The sequence below is a fragment of the Triticum urartu genome, chromosome 7A (genome assembly GCF_056163025.1).
Source record: "Triticum urartu cultivar PI428250 chromosome 7A, HENAU_Tu73, whole genome shotgun sequence".
Classification (NCBI taxonomy): Eukaryota; Viridiplantae; Streptophyta; class Magnoliopsida; order Poales; family Poaceae; genus Triticum; species Triticum urartu.
In genome coordinates, this window is record NC_141879.1 from 209,626,332 (window position 1) to 209,645,847 (window position 19,516).

Sequence of the window (19,516 nt, forward strand, 5' to 3'; positions counted from 1 at the left end):
ATCCCCCTAGGAGCATGCGCGTAATACTTTGCTTTCATAACTTCTAGATTTTTGCAATAAGTATATGAGTTCTTTATGACTAATGTTGAGTCCATGGATTATACGCACTTTCCTTCCTTCCACCATTGCTAGCCTCTCTAATACCGTGCACTTTTCGCCGGTATCATACACCCACCAAATACCTTCCTCAAAACAGCCACCATACCTACCTATCATGGCATTTCCATAGCAATTTCGAGATATATTGCCATGCAACTTTCCACCGTTCCGTTCATCATGACATGCTCCATCATTGTCATATTGCTAGCATGATCATGTAGTTGACATCGTATTTGTGGAAAAGCCACCGTTCATAATTCTTTCATACATGTCACTCTTGATTCATTGCATATCCCGGTACACCACCGGAGGCATTCATATAGAGTCATATTTTGTTCTAAGAATCGAGTTGTAATTCATGAGTTATAAGTAAATAAAAGTGTGATGATCATCATTATTAGAGCATTGTCCCAGTGAGGAAAGGATGATGGAGACTATGATACCCCCACAAGTCGGGATGAGACTCCGGACGGAAAAAAAGAGGCCATAAAAAAAGAGAAAAGCCCAAATAAAAAATGAGAGAAAAAGATAGAAGGGACAATGTTACTATCCTTTTACCACACTTGTGCTTCAAAGTAGCACCATGATCTTCATGATAGAGAGTCTCTCATTATGTCACTTTCATATACTAGTGGGAATTTTTCATTATAGAACTTGGCTTGTATATTCCAATGATGGGCTTCCTCAAAATGCCCTAGGTCTTCGTGAGCAAGCGAGTTGGATGCACACCCACTTAGTTTCTTTTGAGCTTTCATATACTTATAACTCCAGTGCATCCATTGCATGGCAATCCCTACTCACTCACATTGATATCTATTGATGGGCATCTCCATAGCCCGTTAATACACCTAGTTGATGTGAGACTATCTTCTCCCTTTTTGTCTTCTCCACAACCATCATTCCATTCCACCTATAGTGCTATATCCATGGCTCACGCTCATGTATTGCGTGAAGATCGAAAAAGTTTTGAAAATGTCAAAAGTATGAGACAATTGCTTGGCTTGTCATCGGGGTTGTGCATGATTTAAATACTTTGTGTGGTGAAGATAGAGCATAGCCAGACTATATGATTTTGTAGGGATAGCTTTCTTTGGCCATGCTATTTTGAGAAGACATAATTGCTTTGTTAGTATGCTTGAAGTATTATTATTTTTATATCAATATGAACTTTTGTCTTGAATCTTTTGAATCTGAATATTCATACCACAATTAAGAAGATTTACATTGAAATTATGCCAAGTAGCACTCCGCATCAAAAATTCTGTTTTTATCATTTACCTACTCGAGGACGAGCAGGAATTAAGCTTGGGGATGCTTGATACGTCTCCAACGTATCTATAATTTTTGATTGCTCCATGCTATATTATTACTGTTTTAGACATTATTGGGCTTTATTATCCACTTTTATATTATTTTTGGGACTAACCTATTAACCGGAGGCCCAGCCCAGAATTGCTGTTTTTTGCCTGTTTTAGGGTTTCGAAGAAAAGGAATATCAAACGAAGTCCAAAAGGAATGAAACCTTCAGAAACGTGATTTTCTCATTAGATAAGATCCATGAGACTTGGACCCTCCGTCAAGAAAGCCACGAGGTGGTCACGAGGGTAGGGGCGCGCCCCCTGCCTCGTGGGCCCCTCGAAGCTCCACCGACGTACTTCTTCCTCCTATATATATTCACGTACCCCCAAACGATCGGGGACGGAGCCAAAAACCTAATTCCACCATCGCAACTTTCTGTATCCACGAGATCCCATCTTGGGGCCTGTTCCGGAACTCCGCCGGAGGGGGCATCGATCACGGAGGGCTTCTACATCATCATCCAAGCCCCTCCGATGAAGTGTGAGTAGTTTACTTCAGACCTACGGGTCCATAGCTAGTAGCTAGATGGCTTCTTCTCTCTTTTTGGATCTCAATACAATGTTCTCCCCCTCTTTTGTGGAGATCTATTCGATGTAATCTTCTTTATGCTGTGTGTTTGTTGAGACCGATGAATTGTGGGTTTATGATCAAGTCTATCTATGAATAATATTTGAATCTTCTCTGAATTCTTTTATGTATGATTGGTTACCTTTGCAAGTCTCTTTGAATTATCAGTTTGGTTTGCCCTACTAGATTGGTTGTTCTTGCCATGAGAGAAGTGCTTAGCTTTGGGTTCGATCTTGCAGTGTCCTTTCCCAGTGACAGAAGGGGCAGCAAGGTACGTATTGTATCGTTGACATCGAGGATAACAAGATGGGGTTTTTATCATATTGCATGAAACTATCCATCTACATCATGTCATCTTGCTTAAGGAGTTACTCTGTTTTTAACTTAATACTCTAGATGCATGCTGGATAGCGGTTGATGAGTGGAGTAATAGTAGTAGATGCAGAATCGTTTCGGTCTACTTGTCTCGGACTTGATGCCTATATACATGATCATACCTAGATATTCTCATAACTATGCTAAATTCTGTCAATTGCTCAACAGTAATTTGTTCACCCACCATAGAATACTTATGCTCTTGAGAGAAGCCACTAGTGAAACCTATGGCCCCCGGGTCTCTTTCTCATCATATCAATCTCCATCACTTTATTATTGCTTTGCTTTTACTTTGCTTTTACTTTATTTACTTTGCATCTCTATACCAAAAATACCAAAAAATATTCTTTATCATCTCTATCAGATCTAACTTTCGTAAGTGATCGTGAAGGGATTGACAACCCCTAAGCGCGTTGGTTGCGTTGAGCTATTGTTTTTGTGTAGGTACGAGGGACTCGAGCGTAGCCTCCTACTGGATTGATACATTGGTTCTCAAAAACTGAGGGAAATACTTACGCTACTTTGCTGCATCATCCCTTCCTCTTCGGGGAAATCCAACGCAGTGCTCAAGAGGTAGCACCCGGCACACTGCCCTAGACGTCGTCGGCCTTACTCTTGCCCTTGCCGTCGACGCCGCCGTCGTCGATGAGGTCGATGAAGACCGGAGCAGGGCCAGCCCACCCAAACGCCGCCTGGTACGCTGCCAGGGCAGCCTCCTCCGACGTCTGCTGGGGCGGCGGCATTACGGCAAGCCGCGCGCGCTCCTCCTCCTCCTCGAGCCGGAGCGCCTCCGCGTCGCGTTGGAGCATGGCATCGTAGTACATCTGCTCCTCGCCGTCGTCCTGCTCCTGGCGGAACCAGTGCTCCTTTCATCGCTCGAGGTGGGCCACCTCCTCCTCCGGCGTCGCGGCGAAGTGGATGAGAGGCGCGCTCACCCACTCGCGGTACTGACCCGTCCACGAGTAGGCCTCCTCCGGCCAAGTGGGTGGAGGCGGGGAGCGCTTACGCGTCAGCTCCGGCTCCGGCTTGGGCTGGACGGGCGGCGACGGTGGCGGTGGCGGCACGAAGAGCGGGGTGTGGACAGAGTCCCCCGCTGCCGACAGGGCAAGGGCTTGCTCCAACCCATCCCAGTGTGCGTCCTCCTCGAGGTGCCTAGCCTCCAGCGCATGCTGCAGGGCCTCCTCGAGGGCGGCTTGGTACTCCGCCTCCGCCTCCATGTCCTCCGGCTCTACCTGCGGGGGCGGCGGTGGGAACGGCGGCGGGATGGCGTTAACACCCGAGCGCCGTTGCTCCTCGTGTTCGAGGGCGAACCACGCGCTCCCAGTTGAGGGAGTTGGCGGCGTACTCTGGCAGCCGACACTGCTCCGGCGTGAGCTGCGCGCGGCGCCTGCGCACCTCGTCGTCGTGCGTCCGCTGGGTACGAGGAACCGCCGGCACCGGGATCCGCTGCGGATCCAGATGCCAACGGTGCGGCAGCGTGACATCGGGGTACGACAATGGCTGCCTGTACTCCTAGTGCCACCGCGTTTGGTGCACCTGGATGTGCAGGCGCCGGCGACCAGGGTGGAAACGCGTCGTCGCCAGAGGAGGAGGAGGGGGAAGGGGAGCACGGGAGGACAAGGCGCCGGGGGTGCCCTTGCCCTTGCCATTGCTGCTGCCGAATAGGTCCATGGTTAAGGTTTGCGGTCGCTGGCGAGGAAGCAAAGGGAGTGGTGGGGGGCAGATGTGGACGGGAGAAGTGGATGAGGCCGACCCTGCCGCACGCGTGGTTAAAAAAAGACGCTTCCACTTGCTGACGGTTGGGCCCGTTGTCGGTTGTCGTCATAAATAAGACGACCGGTGACGATTGGGTGGCCGCCAGGTGGGGACGCAGCGGACGGCAAAGAGACGCGCGGCTCGTTTGCTTCGCGTCCGCGCCGACGTATTTCAGGCGCAATTTTAGGCTAGAAATGGATCGGCGCGAACGCTAAGCGGACACGATTTAAGTTTGGGTCGACGCATTGGGCCGCCACTTTTGTCTGCGTCGATCCGAACGAACGCGGATGGTCGTCTCATTGCAGTTGGCTCGTGCTACTGTGGCGCCGAAAGCTGTTCATTTCTCTCGGCTGCTAGAACCATCGAAAGGCCGGACTGGTACGAGCCGGGCGAGGACGCGCTCCAAGTCCAGTGCACTGCGCAGCTGCTCCGGCGCTAACTCGGGTAGGTGCTTCTGTGATATTCCTTTTTCTAGAACGTGCAGCCGTACTCTCTTTTACCCTATTGGACAAAGCAGACCGAGCAAGTGGGAGTGGCGTGAGATATTTTATCCTTCAGATCGACAGCCATATCACTACCCTACAAGGTTGTATACATTCCAAGTGAGCAAACAATGGTGTTACGGCCCTGTCACACCGACGGACTCTCTGATGCCACAGCGCTCCATTGCTAGCCACGTTCATGTATCGACTTCATTTCTGGTTTCGGCTCTGCCACCATTCTTTCCGAGATCTTACTCCGCAAGTCCCAGCATGAATTCCGCTGCCTCTTCCGAGAGTACCTACTCTGTTCTGTTCGGAAGCTCTAAGACGTTCGAGCTTAAGCTTTAAAATCGTAAAATATGCACCATCTTGGCGTGCTGGCGTAAGCAATGATGCGCCGTGGCTGGCAAGTGGCAACAGCATCTTTGCGGGAACATGGCCGCCCCTCTGTCTACCGTCTAGCCGGACTTGTAAATTTAGCCCCTCAAACATTCACCGACATGAGCATGTGTCTATTTTGTGTCCCTATTTATTCATGCACGCAGCTATGTCTTTTAATATATTTTTTATATTGTCTGATCATATGCATGTGATTATAGTCCGCAATGGGCCAAATTCTATGTGGCAATTGATCGGACACATCCGAGCACTTCTCATGTTGCCTCATTTTTTCGGGATATATTGCCTCATGTATGACTTAAATGTGAGGAGTGCTCGACAGCCGAAACATATAGAAAAGCTTTGAGGAGTTCGATTGGGTCAGTGATCAATTTGAAAAGTCCGGTTGTAGGTGTTTTAATAGACGAGATTTCTAAACCACAGTCAACTGAGACTTAACGGAGTCTCATCGATGTTATATTCGTGCGATCTTGCGTGGACATTTATTTTTTTCAAATATTCTTCTTCTTTTTTACTATGTTATTTTTGTTAAGTCTCACGAGATCTAGCCCCACCCTCTAATAAAATACTTCGCCTTTTCCCTCGGCGGAATGTCCGGGCGCGGCGCATGTACGCAAACTTTGTAGTACTAGTAGTACAACAATAATGGGGCTGTGGCCATCCTGTCGCGGGGAGAGATCGAGATGAGGGATCCGGAAGCGCCCTCGCTGGTGAGGCTGCCGGAGCACGTCGTGCTGGAGATCCTCGCGCGCGTGCCCGGCGTCGACGACCTCTTCCGCTGCGCGGCCGCGCGCAAGCGCTGGCGCGACCTCGTCACCGAGCCGTCCTTCCTGCGACGCCGCTGGCCGGAGGGCGCGTGCCACTGCTCCTCCCTCGTCGGCTTCCTCGGCCGGGAGCGGTGCCGCGGCGGGGCAGGGCCGCCGGGCTCCAGCTTCGTCCGCGCGCCGGGGTCGGTGCTCGGCCCCGGCCGTCCCCTTCTCGGCTCCTTCGTCCCGGGCGCCACCGGACTCCTCGACGACCGCGTCGTGCCGCTCGCCTCGCACCGCGGCGTGCTCCTCGTGCGCTTCGGCGCCGGCGCCGAGACGGAGACGGAAGCGGAGCCAGAGCTCGGCGTCGACCGCCTCGCCGTGTGCAACCTGCTCTCGGGCGCGTGCCACGTGCTCCCCCCGCTGCGCTGCGACTGGTTCTTCGACTACTTTGGCACGAGCGCCCACGCCGTCCTCACCGGCGCGGACTGTTGCCCCGACGAAGGCCAGCGGCAATCCCCGGACCCGGCTTCCTTCAAGGTGCTGGTCGTCGGCGTCAGCGACGACCGGCGGCACTACGTTCTCCGCACGTTCTCCTCCGGTGAGCCGAGCTGGAGCGCGCCCAGCGAGTGCTTCGACCCGGTAGAGCGCGGCATCTTCGGGCCGTTCAAGCGGCGCAGCGCCGTCGTGAGCCACGGGACGGCGCACTGGGTCCTCTGGGACCTGGTGAAGTTCCACGTCCTCGACGTGAACGCCGCCACTCGCCACGCCTCCTTGCAGGAGCTACAGACCCCGCCGCCGGCAGGCGACCTCCCCCTGTACGAGTCGCCGCATCTGAGCGTCGCGCCAAACAAGGCGGCGACTCTGTCGTCGCTTTGCCTGTCGAGCCAAGACCCCCAGGTGGAGATCTGGACGCGGCGGGACGGCGGCAAAGGGAGCAACGAGGGTTGCGGCGGAGACTGGAGCCGCGATAGGGTGGTCGAGATGACACCCGAGCAGAATCAGATCGTCGACAGGCCACGGTGCATGTGCACCGGGGACAGGAGCGGCACGGTGTTGATCACTGACCGGTGCCGGTGCATGTACATTTTACATCTCGAAAGTGGCGCCATGGAGGAGGTGACGGACCACCTCCGTGGCCTCCGTGACTACAAGACCGCCATGGCCGTCGAGATAGATTGGCCGGCCTTCTTCGTCTGTCGGCTTCTTGGTGGAAAGGCACATGTTTAATCTGGGGCGAGCATTTCTCTCTCATCGGCGTAAGCTGGCCGACCTGGCTGTATTAATTCGTGTTAATTATGTTCGAGATCGTAACAACCTTTGTGCAACCGGAACAAACCTCAACATATACTTCTGTATATGTTGTTCCCTCGCAAGCAAAAATAGCAAAGGTTTAAAATTGCATGCATATGCATATGGATAAGAAGAGAAAATTGATGTCATAAAGACTACTCCCTCCGTTCCAAAATAGATTACTAAAGTTAGTGTAAATTTGGGTCATCTATTTTGAAATGAAGGAAGTACTACTTTAAAAGCTTAAAGCTTACAAATGTTAACTCCTTAAACTGCAATCAATTAGTCTTTATGGTTGGGAGCTTAGGGCTCTTTCATAATTTTTTGGGCTACTTGCATTTGTGGCTCAGTTCAGCCTGGCTGAGTAAATACAAACTATAAACCATGTTAGACTACCCACAGTGAGAGTAATACTAGCCACAATGGGAGTAACTTCAAGTCCAACTCAACAAATTTGTTTATGTGGCAATGAGTTAACGAAGAGAAAGGTAGTTCTAGTAATTTAGCTAGTTACTGTAACATCACATGTCCCAATGCAGTATGAGTCTATAACCTAATAAATGGGAGATCTCAATAAATGGAGCTTTGCATGACACCACACCTATGTTAGACCTCCTCCAATGCAAAGGTGCTTAGATGAGGTGCTAAGTATATTAAATGCCTTAGCAACTCAAGTCCCCAATGCAAAGGTGCTAAGCTTCATGCATTTAATTAGTTATAGACTCAAAATTGTTCTTCCACCTAGGTACACGTGCTTAGCACTGTTTCCTCCTGGGGTCACCATACTATTCTCTCTCCTCTTAACTAGCATGCCACATCAGACTTTTTGCTTAGTTGGCAACCTTAGCACCTGTCCAAGGTGGAGCATTGGGAGGGGCCTTACTACCCACTATGAAGGTAGTAACATAATCTAGGGATATATGTATGCTACTAGTGTATGTTACTCACACATATCTAGATAAATAGATGATGTGGCAATCAATAAATGAAGAAATGGAGGAAATTGGTAACATGGCTACTTACTAGTAGTATGAGTAACATCACACATATCAAGGCAAAATGAATCTATAGCCTAATAAATGAAATATTGTATGTTACCGCACATATGTTACTCCTCACTATAGAGGTAGTAACATAGACTTATGTGTATGGTTTTGTGGCTAGTCTTATGTGTATGGTTTTGTTGCTTGCATTGCATCATCAGGTCATTTGATCTATGTCGTTTGGCTGACAACAGTTGGGGATTACGGTTGTGAAGGTGCAAACATGGCATGTATGGCCTAATATCAGGGCCACTCCTTCTCACCAGTGTTGACCTTGTCGTACATTACAGTTCAGGAATAGTATCAAATTAACATTGTTTTAGTCCTGAATACTAAAAAAATGACAGTTTGTCTTAATTGCTAACAAAGGCGGTACAAATTAATATTCATAAGGCCCAATAGGGAAAGTTCATCAATGACGAACCAGGTAGAAATTCTTCGACCTCGTCTTGTTCTACCGTTGTTGCTTCTTCTTCTGGCACTGTTTTTTCTTCTTCTTCTTCTTCTTCAGATCCTTATGTTACCTTTGTTGGCCCACGTTATCTCAGTCCACTTAAATTTTTGCTCTTCCGAGCTCATTGTCATGGGCCTCCACGCCATGATCGGAGTCATCAACATCATCGATCGTCATATTTTTCTCCTCCGGCACAAACTCATCATAACCCCATTCTAAGATCCAGATATAGTGAATGCAACATGCAATAACAAGTCTAACTTGGATGGAGAAAGGGTGAAATGTCTTCTGATCCAGGATCTTAAATCTATTATTCAAAACATCATGTGCCCTCTTAATTGTAACTCTTAAGGTTCGAGTATCTGAGGTTGAACAATTCGACGGCAGTACTAGAATAGTTTCGAGAAGAGAACTCGCTCATATGGTATTTGATTTTTCCTGAAGGGTGGAAGAACACAAAACCAACATGCATCAGCATCACCTAGGTAAAACTTACCATCAGAGATACTTATCCCATCAGGTCAGGACATGTTGCCAGCAAGAATGTTAGCATTGTATGTTGATCCTTCCTATCCGGTTAACACATATGTGAACTTCAGATCGAAATCGACACCTGCGAGCACATTTTGGCTTGTGTAGTGCTTTCCACCCATGTATATTGCAGCATGTGACCTCGACACTCTAGCAGTCACATGAGTATCATCTATTGCGTCAATACAATCATGTGATGGCATGAAAAAACATTTATGCCTCGGTCAAAACAATACAAGCATGTCATGTAATGACTGCTCACCTTGAAATATGCATATCATCTATGGCTCGTGAGAATCTTGAAAGGAGTTTGCCTAGTTGGTGCCTTGATCATTGCTCCTCTGAGCTCTCCAATCGCGTATCAGACTTGCTTAAAATATCTAAAAGTTGTCTACTGATATCCTGAAATTGTTCTGAAATAGTTTGAACCTCTAGTTATGACCCACTACGGGAAGGAACAATGCTACTTGCACTTTCACGGAGGTGTGGATGCTATCTTGTAACAGTTCCCCTCCCTAAACGTGGCCATAAGCAAGGTGCTCTTCCCATCAAAAGCATGTTCACAACCTTTACATCATTGTTGTTGTTGACTGGACATCCTCTCCATGTCCAGGACTAACACTGGACCATAAGGATCACATGTTTTTTTTATCACAATGAACCGCTCTGTTGTGGACCAACATGACCCATGCCTGAATCGAAGTTGTGTTATTGCCTAAATTACCAGCCATGCGTTCATCCTAGTGAAAATTATGTTGCGGTAAATAATGACAAAATTGCTCATACACCCTACCTTACGATCTAATGGTGGGGGTGGTTGTATGCAACCTATCACCATTGGAGCCAACGAACCATTGATGCCAGGGACGAGACATAGACAGAGACTAAGGAGATAGTCCCTCACGGAGGGAAGGCGCGGGTCCTGGTACCAAAGGTTTAAGTTGTCGTCGCAGCCACAACAACTTTCGCAGATAAGGAGGCTCATGTTTTATTTTGAGCAACATATAAAAAAGGCAGAGACACAATTCTATTCTATAATGGCACATTGAAGTATCTTCTCGCTTCATCCAAAACATAGATGTATTCCCTTGTCCAAAAATAACTATCACTCAAATAGATATATGTAGATGGATTTTAGTGCTGGATATAGTATATGAACCTAAGCAATAGCCAGAACCCTAGAAATTTGAGGGAGATCCCAAATTAGGAGTACGACCACAATTGCACAGATTATAACCGGTTCCCAATAGCACATTAGCTAGTCCAAACACATGAATTAGATCAACAGGAGCAACAATGAGTCATTTCTAAACCTACGAGCAACACGGTAAGTAGATCGCGCCACTGAACAAAGTATAGCACCAGATCCACCAGAGGCACCACAGATACTAGGAGGAGCTCACCTAGGAGGTTGTAGCCAAGGCAGTAGCACAGCCTCTCGCCGTTGTCCCTACACGGCGAGGAAGAAGCTGCAGCACCGAGGGCCACCATCACAACCACCTCCAGGTGCAGCCTCCTTGTGTCTAGCCTCACGGCCACCGGATCCTACGCGTCCGGAATAACAGCCACTGGATCCAGACTCGCCGACACTGGATCCGGTGACTCACCGCCGACTAGGAGCCAGAAAAACAGAACTTTTTTTGTGAAGGGGAGCGCCACAAGCCGAGGTAAGGTGGAAGGAAGCGTGTCAGCAGGGTGGAGGGAGTGCAGAGAGTGAGAGTGCAGCTGCGTGGCTAGGAGTAGTGGAGTGCAGGTTGAATACAAAGAGTCAATGACATTTTTGCAAGGACATTTTTGCCAAAATATCATTCCGACTGATATTTTGGGGCGGGGGAGTATAAACCAAGCAAATTACCAGACAAAACAAACGATCATCTGATGTTCATAACCGAGCCTACCAACATCAACAAGCATCACGTCAGAGTTCCGCCTCATATATTGCACAATCTCCATCTATGTCGTTTGTTTATGCTAAGTATTGCACAACCTCCATGTGTAACATATGTTTATCCAGACCCCATCTTCGACTATTCAACTACTTAACTTATTTTCCGGCTTGCTCAGCGTTCTCATTGCTAGTTGGCGATGCGGTGGCCCCTTGCTGCATCATTTGCAATTGGATTTGCAACACCTGGAACAAGTGGCATATGCATTACGTGACAATAGACGGCCTTAACGAGAAAATAACTATCACACGGCATCATCTTATTCCCGGCAATCATGCCAAATCATCAGTTACTTCATCTCATTGGTCGCTGCTAGTTACCAGACAAACATTTATATCTTGAGCAATGGCAGCCATGAAAAAGACTATCCTTGGAAGCTGATGAACTATGTTTACTGTCTACGATCATTCTAGTTTCCCATCCAGAATGTTATGACATATATACTTGAATGCTGCATACTGTTCTTTAAGAATCAAGTGTTTGTCAAGATAGTAATGAAACTGAGTACTCCCTCTGTTCACTTTTATAAGACCTTGAAGACATTTCAGACAATATGCAAAACAGCCTATTTTGAGTTGTCTGAAACGACTTACAAAAGTGAACGGAGGGAGTAACTAAAATAGCAGGAGAAACGAACTTATTGGCATGGCTGTCAACTCTCACAACATTGTACGCACAGTTACAAGTTACAACTGCTAGTGACCTATATAAATGTGTAAGTGAGCAATAAACATAAGATCGGGATTATATCCGGTGCACATCATCAATTAGATGCAATCGTGCAAACCACTTTGGCTTCAATATTAAATCATATTAGAAGTCACCAAACAAATGTCAAGGTTGTGTATTAATGTAATATACCCCCTCTCTAAAGAAATATATAAGAGTGTTTTGATTGCTAAAGTAGTGATCCAAACGCTCTTATATTTGTTTACGGAGGGAGTAACATGTAAAATTTCAAATTCAATTCAGTTTGTATTGAGGTTCTAAAAGAAAATGGAAAAATAACAAAAGAAAAGTAAAAAAATCTCCTTTATGTCTTTCTTAGCTAATGTGGAGTTTTTTCTGGAAATTTTGAGGGGTACAATACTCGATATAGTGTACCGTCACAAAACTAACTTTTTTCACCTTCATTTGAGTGTTAAATATATTTGAGGAACATTTGAACCTCAATACAAGGGGGTTTTCTCCACACACACACACACACAAAAAAAAACAATGTCAGGGGCATATAGAGTGCAATAAATTCACTTATGTGTGAAATCATGCAAACTCTCGCATGAGTAGTTGGATGCTAGTTGCATGGTCTAGATTCATTAGTTAATCGTAGATGTCATCCCTCATTAAAAAAAATAGTATATGTGTTATTCAGAAAGTTATCTATCTGGTTATTACAGCCTTTTCATACACAATCGCTAGTAATCTACAAATACCATGGTTAAGCAGATTGCATTAGGAAGAAAGGTCTTACCTCTATCTGGCTCCTTATAGCCTTTTCATATGCCTTCTGTAGTGAATTTCCAGGGTCCCCGCTACCAGTTGTTGAACTAACTGGACCACGTGAATAAGAAGGCTGAGGTTCTAATGGATGGCTGGTGGAAGTACTTGCTTCTCCTGGTTGTGAAGTACTTGGTGTAGCGTGCAGAGGTCCTGAGTTCCTGATGATTGATAAAGGGCACTTCAATTCATCGGCATGAAAAAGTACTCCCTCCGTCCCAAAATAAGTGTCGTGGACTTAGTACATAGGGAGTATTTGACAAAGTAAATACCGTTGTTTCAATAGTCCATCAGTGCAATAGTGAAACTGACATAGACAGTGACTAACCCAATCTCAGGTAGCTAAGTATGAAGAAAGTTGATCACATGCAGTACTAACTTGCTGTACAAAAGGTCAAAACCCAGAAGGCCAGAACTGAATAAAAGCATGTTAACTTTAATCTAATGCAATAACAATTAAGTTATAATGTGTTCCCACTTAGAAGGCAATGTTAGTGTTTTCCCACGCCATGCATTCATCTCATTTTTTGCTGTTGTGCACTCTTTGGGTCAACCACTTCAATGAGACGACCACAGTGCAGAAACATAAAAATGGCACAACCAAATGCAAAGGATTAGTGGCAAAAAGAAAATTGCTCCAAAGTGCGTATACTTATCACGGAAAAAAAGAACAAGTTCTACCAATTGTTATCCACTATATTAAACCACCATCAACATGGCACAGGCAAATTAAAAAATTATTAACTAAACTGGCAAAGTTTGCAGATATATTCCAAGTCAAAAGTGTCATAGCTTGCAACTGAGAGATCTAAGAACTATGGAAGTTGCAAATGTAATCTATGGGGAAAAAAGAGCCATCATTTATTATCATAACTAATGGATCGCTAGCATAATCATAAAGAGCGTTTAAAGTGTAACCTATTCCAGAAAAACATACCTATTCAAAGTGTTCACTGGAGGATAAGCAAATGATCTCCCATATAAAGAAGCAGCTGAAGCAGCAGCCTCAAGTTTTGCTTGACGCATGTTCACGTTCTCAGTTGGTGCTCCTCCTGAACTTGGAGTACCGGTGCCTGCACCGATTTTCCTTACATTGAATTAGGATTGACATGCAAAACTGGTTGCATAATGTACTACTGACTGATAAAAATGGCTAGATGGTAAAGTACGATTCAAAAACTCAGACCAATGAAGAGAATCTCACCAGGCTGAACTCCAGGTTGAGCTCCATGCTGCTGTGCTGATGCTGCACGTCCATTATCTGGGGGGATAATTGGAGCTCTACATGTTGGGCAAGTATGTTGGCGCTGTAGCCATGACCTCAAACAATGTACATGGAACAAGTGCCCACAAAGCAGCTTCTTTGCTGTGGTCATCTCTTCACGGCAAATAATACATGTGACATCACCCCTGAATATATAAAGAATCTAAATCATAAACAAGTTCAATTGTTGAATCAGTCAATCAACCAAAACAGTACCAATGAAACTAAATGTACTCACGCATCAAGCTCATCTGGTGTGGCATCTGGAAAGCGTTCATTCATGTTGGAAGTCACCTTTCTGTAGCGTATATAATCTGAAATGCGAATTCTGAAGTTGCGGAAGGTCTCATACAGCTCACGAATCAAGTGCAATGGGACACCATAGTTCCTGATATCAAAATAACAGATCAGCCTTAGAAGTTCAAACTACAATATCCTAAGGGGAAAAGAACATTTTATAAAAGAACTTACAGGAAGATCGCTATGAAGAATAGCATATATAAAGACAAGTGCACAAGGTCACTGATAAGCTCCAAATAAAATGTATACACTGCTTTATTCTCCCATTGACCTTCCGCTAGCATGTCGCTGACATAGAATACATACTTCACGAATGTCGACACTGTCGATGTTGCCAGTATCATGTACCTAAAACATGAGTCGCACATGTGTGAGCTACTATGAATCTCAATATCTAGAAATAATACATCAGTAATCATCTGCAGAGATCAAGAATAATAGAATTATAACCTGAAGTAAATAACGCAAGATTAATCATCAGCTCAATCTAGGAGCTTTCTCGGGGTATAACTCAATATGGTAGTTACCTTGCCTGAAAGGCATGTCCCGTGCTTTAAAAAGCAATAATCAACAAAGAAATTCCATAACTGGTGAGATTCACCGCAGTTTAGACAACTGATCAAATGATTTGCACTGCTTTTACTTAAATGTATTGCTTAAACTTAGAAGAATAATTCAACAAGTTCCTGGACTTGGATTTTGACAAATGACAATCATAACATACAAGAAAAACTATTCATGGTCTAGTAGATGCGCCAAATGAAATGATTAACTGTTGAGTGCAATAGCGTTAGCCCTGATGCAGAAGTTGCTAGATAAAATCGATGGCAAACATTACTTAAGAATGAGTAACAAGTAACATGTCATCCTACTAGTGCGTCTTCAAGCATATATATAACAAGAAATTCTGATGTTTATATGTGATGTGCTGCATGTTTATTGAAAAATATCCACTTCACATTCACACACGTTACATTAATGGGTGTGTCTAGGGCACATCTAGATGTGCTCTAGTTATTGCACATCTAAGTGAGTGAATCAAGCATAAAGAGAAAAAGAAAAAAGAGAAAAATATATTCACACGAATCTCAATGTAAGATCAATGACATATGACTTAGATGTGTAATACTTATGGCACATCTAGATGTGCTTTAGCAGAACTGTACATTAATCTGTCATATCATGAAAGAGAGGCTTTCCAGGAACAGTTTGCATTTTTCACAAACTTCCACCCTTAGGTATATAACCAAAGCATGCCCTCCATATTTGAGATCAAACAGTTGATGCTTTTTTTTTCAATTTGGTCAGACAGATACTATTTGTAAGGTCGTGTGGCATAATAAGGATGCTACTATATTGCAAGCAAGTAAAGGATGATTTACGAAAACTTACTCAAAAGAAAAGAAGATGGCCACAGATGCCTCCCGCTTCTGTATCAGTGAGCCCAGCGAGTTCGCCAGGAAGAGGCAGTCGACGACAAGAAGGAATAGCATGAAGGACACGATCCTTATGTGCGACAGCATTGGCACGGAGGGTGTGGTCTCAATGTACTCGACCCTCTTCTGCGCAAGCCAGTGCAGAGCCTTGACGAGGAGCAGGGCGGCGACCATGGCGAGGAAAGAGACGGAGAAATCCTGGCGGAAGATGGTGACCGCGAAGAGGATCTCCACGACCTCACGCCACGACTGCTCGTTGAGCCGCTCGACCTCGGCCTCCCGGAGCGTCCCCAGGAAGACGCGCTTCACGAGCTGCCAGGCGACGCACATGGCGACGAGGCCCGTGTTGAGGAGCAGCACGAAGCATATCTTGGACGTGGAGAGGTAGACCATGGCCGGGTAGAACTGCTCCCTGCTGCTGAACGCATAGTACACCGACGTTATCGTCGCCAGCAGGCTGAACACCGCGTACGTCTGCAACCGGATCATCTCGGCCGCCGCCCTCGGCGAATCCCCTCGCGAATTCCGCCGGAAACCCTACGCGCGCCACCAGCGGATCACCTGGAGCAGAAAGCGAACATCAGAGGCCCGATCCGCAAAAGTTTCCTCTCGAATTTTGCGCAGATTGGGAGGTGGATCGAAGAGACGCGGGGCGCGAATCCATGCCCTAGGCGAGCAGGCTGCGTCGGAGTGCAGTAGTGTGCTCGTGGTGGCTTACCGATGCGAGGCTGGGGGGCGGTGCCGGAGTGGAATCTCGTCCCGGGATGCGGCGGCGCCCCTATCCGGATTTCGTACCCTTGTGATTGGTTGGATTGGGAGAAACTCTAGGCTGTGGGAGGGGAGATAGCATCAAGGTATTCCACCTGCGAGGACCATGTGAGTGAATTGAATTGGCCCCGCAAAAAAAAAAAGAATTGAATTGGGTGTGGGGAGGAAGAGGGGGCGGGTTCGCTCGGAGAGAAGGGGGGTCTGCACGCCGGCTGCGAGGGAGGTGCGCCGGTGGACATGCGTCGTCGTGCCAGCACGGCGGTGGCGTGTCGCTGGCCAATGGGCCGCATCCACGTGTAGAAAAGACGTGTCATCTTCGGTCTTGTTTTTCTTTTTAATTTCTTTTTTCGTTTTTGAGGGATTCAATCTTCGGTCACTAGGGACGGGCAGACGCTCCCAAGGGAAGAACCTCTATATTTGCCCAATTAATGTAGCAGAGTAAATTAGCGGCATGTGGCTAAAGGAGAAAATCAAGTATTTCCCACTTTGAATATTTGGCTTCTCAAAATTGCCAACGTTAAGGCCCCGTTCGGGAATAATCCGCTCCACGCTCCACTCCGGGAGCTGACGGAGCTGTAGTACGAAATCTGAGAGCGAGCAAACCGCCGCTTCGTAGATTCTAGGAGCCGGTGAATTCTCAAACGGGGCCTAAGAGTTCATGAATTCCTTAAATCAAGGCTCGTCAAAATGAAAAATCTGAAGTTTAGGGCTTAATAACCGCTACAACATCCTAATCATCTGCTAGAACATCTAGGTAATTGGCTGAAACGTAAGAATACCTTGATTGCCTTGGTGATCGGAGACGAACGTGACGACCCTTGCCTGCTTGGAGCAGACATGGTGAAAGACCGCTGCAATCATTCGCGAAGTAGATCTGATTGCCCTGGTCATCGGAGACGAAGGTGACAAACCTTGCCTGTTTGGAGGAGAGCAGACATGGTGAAGGATCACTGCAACCATCTGAGAAGTAGATCTGTAGATGGCATTAGTAAGTCATCGGCATAGCCTTGCGGTGGCCGGCGATGGTAGTTGGTCTTCTGATCTCCTTTTACACTCTTTGTAGGATCGACATTTGAGAATAGATGGACTTAATCAATACACGCGTGTATGCGCGTGCCCAAAGGGGCGAGTTGAGTGGCGCTGGCGCGTGGGTAGGTGTGGCAAATGACGATAGCGGTTAGGTATGCACGTGTGTATGTGCGCGCCCAAGAGGCGGGTTGAGTGGCGCTGGAGTGTGGGGTAGGTAGGACAACTGGCTATGGGGGTGATGGGGGTCGGGTACGTGCGTGTGTGTGCGCCCAAGGGGCGGGTTGAGTGGCGCTCGAGCATGGGGTAGGTAGGACAAATGGCGACAAGGTCAGATACACGCGTGTGTGCGTGCCCAAGGGATGGGTTGGGTGGCGCCGGCGCGTGGGTAGGTGGGGCAATTGGTGATGGCAGTCAAGCACACGTGTATGCGTGCCCAAGGGGCGGTTTTGCGTGGCGTTGGCGCGCGGGTAAGTTGGGCAAGTGGCAATGGTGGTCAGGGACATGCGTGTGTGCGCGCCCAAGGGGCACATTGAGTGGCACTGTCGTGTGGATAGGTGGGGCAAGTGGCAATGACGGTTAGGCAGAGCGAGCAGGCAACAGTCGAGTGGTGCGAGCAGTCAACAATCGGGTGGGCAGCACAAACATTTATTGAAGACGATGAAAAAAATTTGTAGGGAAGGGGTAGTGACAAAAAGATTCGTATTTTTTGTAAGTTTAGCATTTTTGTAGCCGGACAATCTTAGATATCTAAAATTGGTCTTTTTCTGATGCCTCTGAAAAACAACCCGGTAATAAAGGGGCAAATGGGTTGGGTGGCAATTTAGCTAATCCATATTTGAAGTGACAATTTTGAGAAGCCACAAATTCAAAGTGGCAAATATTTGACTTTCTCCTAAATAAACCCATCCGAGATAACATATTAATTTTCAAAATGAAATGTATGTTTGAGTTCACATTTTTTTTATTTCGTTTCCAAAGTGTAGAATCACTGACCCTAGATAATAGATTATTTTCCAAAAAGAAATATAATTTTAATTCACATTTCTAGTTTGTTTCTAAAATTGCGTAGAATCATGATTACCACCCATAAATGAAGGTTGTACAATGTGACATATGACGCCCATTAATCAAGAAAATAGTCCTACCTAGATCAAGAAGTGACAACTTGGTTTCGAGTGTTGTCCCTGGTTGTTGCATCACCCCAGAATGTTGCAAATATTAAGACTTGTGTGTATGTTTTCTTATTTGCTGTTGAACGTGACATATCTTGTATTGCTATTCCTATCTTCTCTAGTCTTGTATAGCTGACTTCTAGAAATATGATAGGAATAGTTTCCTTGTCACGCAAGACATTATGTGTATATATTGTAACCTACTCCATGGAATACAATGAGTTGCATCTCTACATGGTATAAGTTTACCCTACGATCATCATCGCTTCCGCCCTGCGCCGGCGCTGCCGCCGCATCTCCCTGTAGCCGCCGCCGCGCCACCTCCACCCTAGGCCCCCGCCGCATCTCTGATACGTCTTCAACGTATCTATAATTTTTGATTGCTCCATGCTATTATATTATCTATTTTGGATGTCAATGGGCTTTATTTTACACTTTTATATCATTTTCGGGACTAACCTACTAATCGGAGGCCCAACCCAAATTGTAGTTTTTTTGCCTATTTTAGAGTTTCGAAGAAAAGGAATATCAAACGGAGTCCAAACGGAATGAAACCTTCGGGAACGTGATTTTCTCAACGAATGTGATCTAGGATACTTGGAGTGTGCGTCAAGAAACAACGGAGGAAGCCACGAGGCAGGGGGCGCGCCTACCCCCTGGGCGCGCCCTCCACCCTCGTGGGCCCTCCGTTGCTCCACCGACGTACTTCTTCCTCTTATATATATCCACGTACCCTCCAAACATCCAGGAGCACCACAAAAACCTAATTCCACCGCCGCAACCTTATGTACCCGAGAGATCCCCATCTTGGGGCCTTTTCCGGAGCTCCGCCGGAGGGGGCATCGATCACCGAGGGCCTCTACATCAACTACATGGCCTCTCCGGTGATGTGTGAGTAGTTTATTTCAGACCTACGGGTCCATAGTTATTAGCTAGATTGATTCTTCTCTCTTTGGATCTCAATATAAAGTTCTCCTCGATCTTCTTAGAGATCTATTCGA

At 46.5% G+C, this 19,516-nt stretch overlaps 2 protein-coding genes across 2 annotated transcripts; one reads left to right on the forward strand and one right to left on the reverse strand.

The window, feature by feature from the left end:
- Positions 1-5,646: 5,646 nt before the first annotated feature.
- LOC147959050 (uncharacterized) lies at positions 5,647-7,228 on the forward strand. Its single transcript, XM_087536879.1, has one exon. The coding sequence runs from the start codon at positions 5,720-5,722 to the stop codon at positions 7,010-7,012; it is 1,293 nt and encodes a 430-aa protein (XP_087393005.1). The 5' UTR covers positions 5,647-5,719; the 3' UTR covers positions 7,013-7,228.
- A 3,711-nt stretch (positions 7,229-10,939) lies between these two features.
- LOC125528416 (ERAD-associated E3 ubiquitin-protein ligase HRD1) lies at positions 10,940-16,508 on the reverse strand. Its single transcript, XM_048692897.2, has 8 exons — positions 16,265-16,508; positions 15,503-16,107; positions 14,282-14,458; positions 14,049-14,198; positions 13,751-13,956; positions 13,484-13,619; positions 12,521-12,707; positions 10,940-11,234 (listed from the first exon to the last, which is right to left on the reverse strand). Exons 2-8 carry the CDS (start codon positions 16,033-16,035, stop codon positions 11,148-11,150), a joined length of 1,476 nt encoding a protein of 491 aa, XP_048548854.1. The 5' UTR covers positions 16,036-16,107; positions 16,265-16,508; the 3' UTR covers positions 10,940-11,147.
- Positions 16,509-19,516: the final 3,008 nt, after the last annotated feature.

Excerpts from the sequence above, each read along its gene's own strand:
- LOC147959050 (XM_087536879.1), top strand. The coding sequence starts at position 5,720 with ATGAGGGATCCGGAAGCGCCCTCGCTGGTGAGGCTGCCGGAGCACGTC.
- LOC125528416 (XM_048692897.2), bottom strand. The coding sequence starts at position 16,035 with ATGATCCGGTTGCAGACGTACGCGGTGTTCAGCCTGCTGGCGACGATA. Across the intron at positions 14,459-15,502 it reads GCCATCTTCTTTTCTTTTGA|GTACATGATACTGGCAACAT; the intron begins GTAAGTTTTCGT and ends CTCATGTTTTAG. Across the intron at positions 13,957-14,048 it reads ACACCAGATGAGCTTGATGC|GGGTGATGTCACATGTATTA; the intron begins GTGAGTACATTT and ends TTATATATTCAG.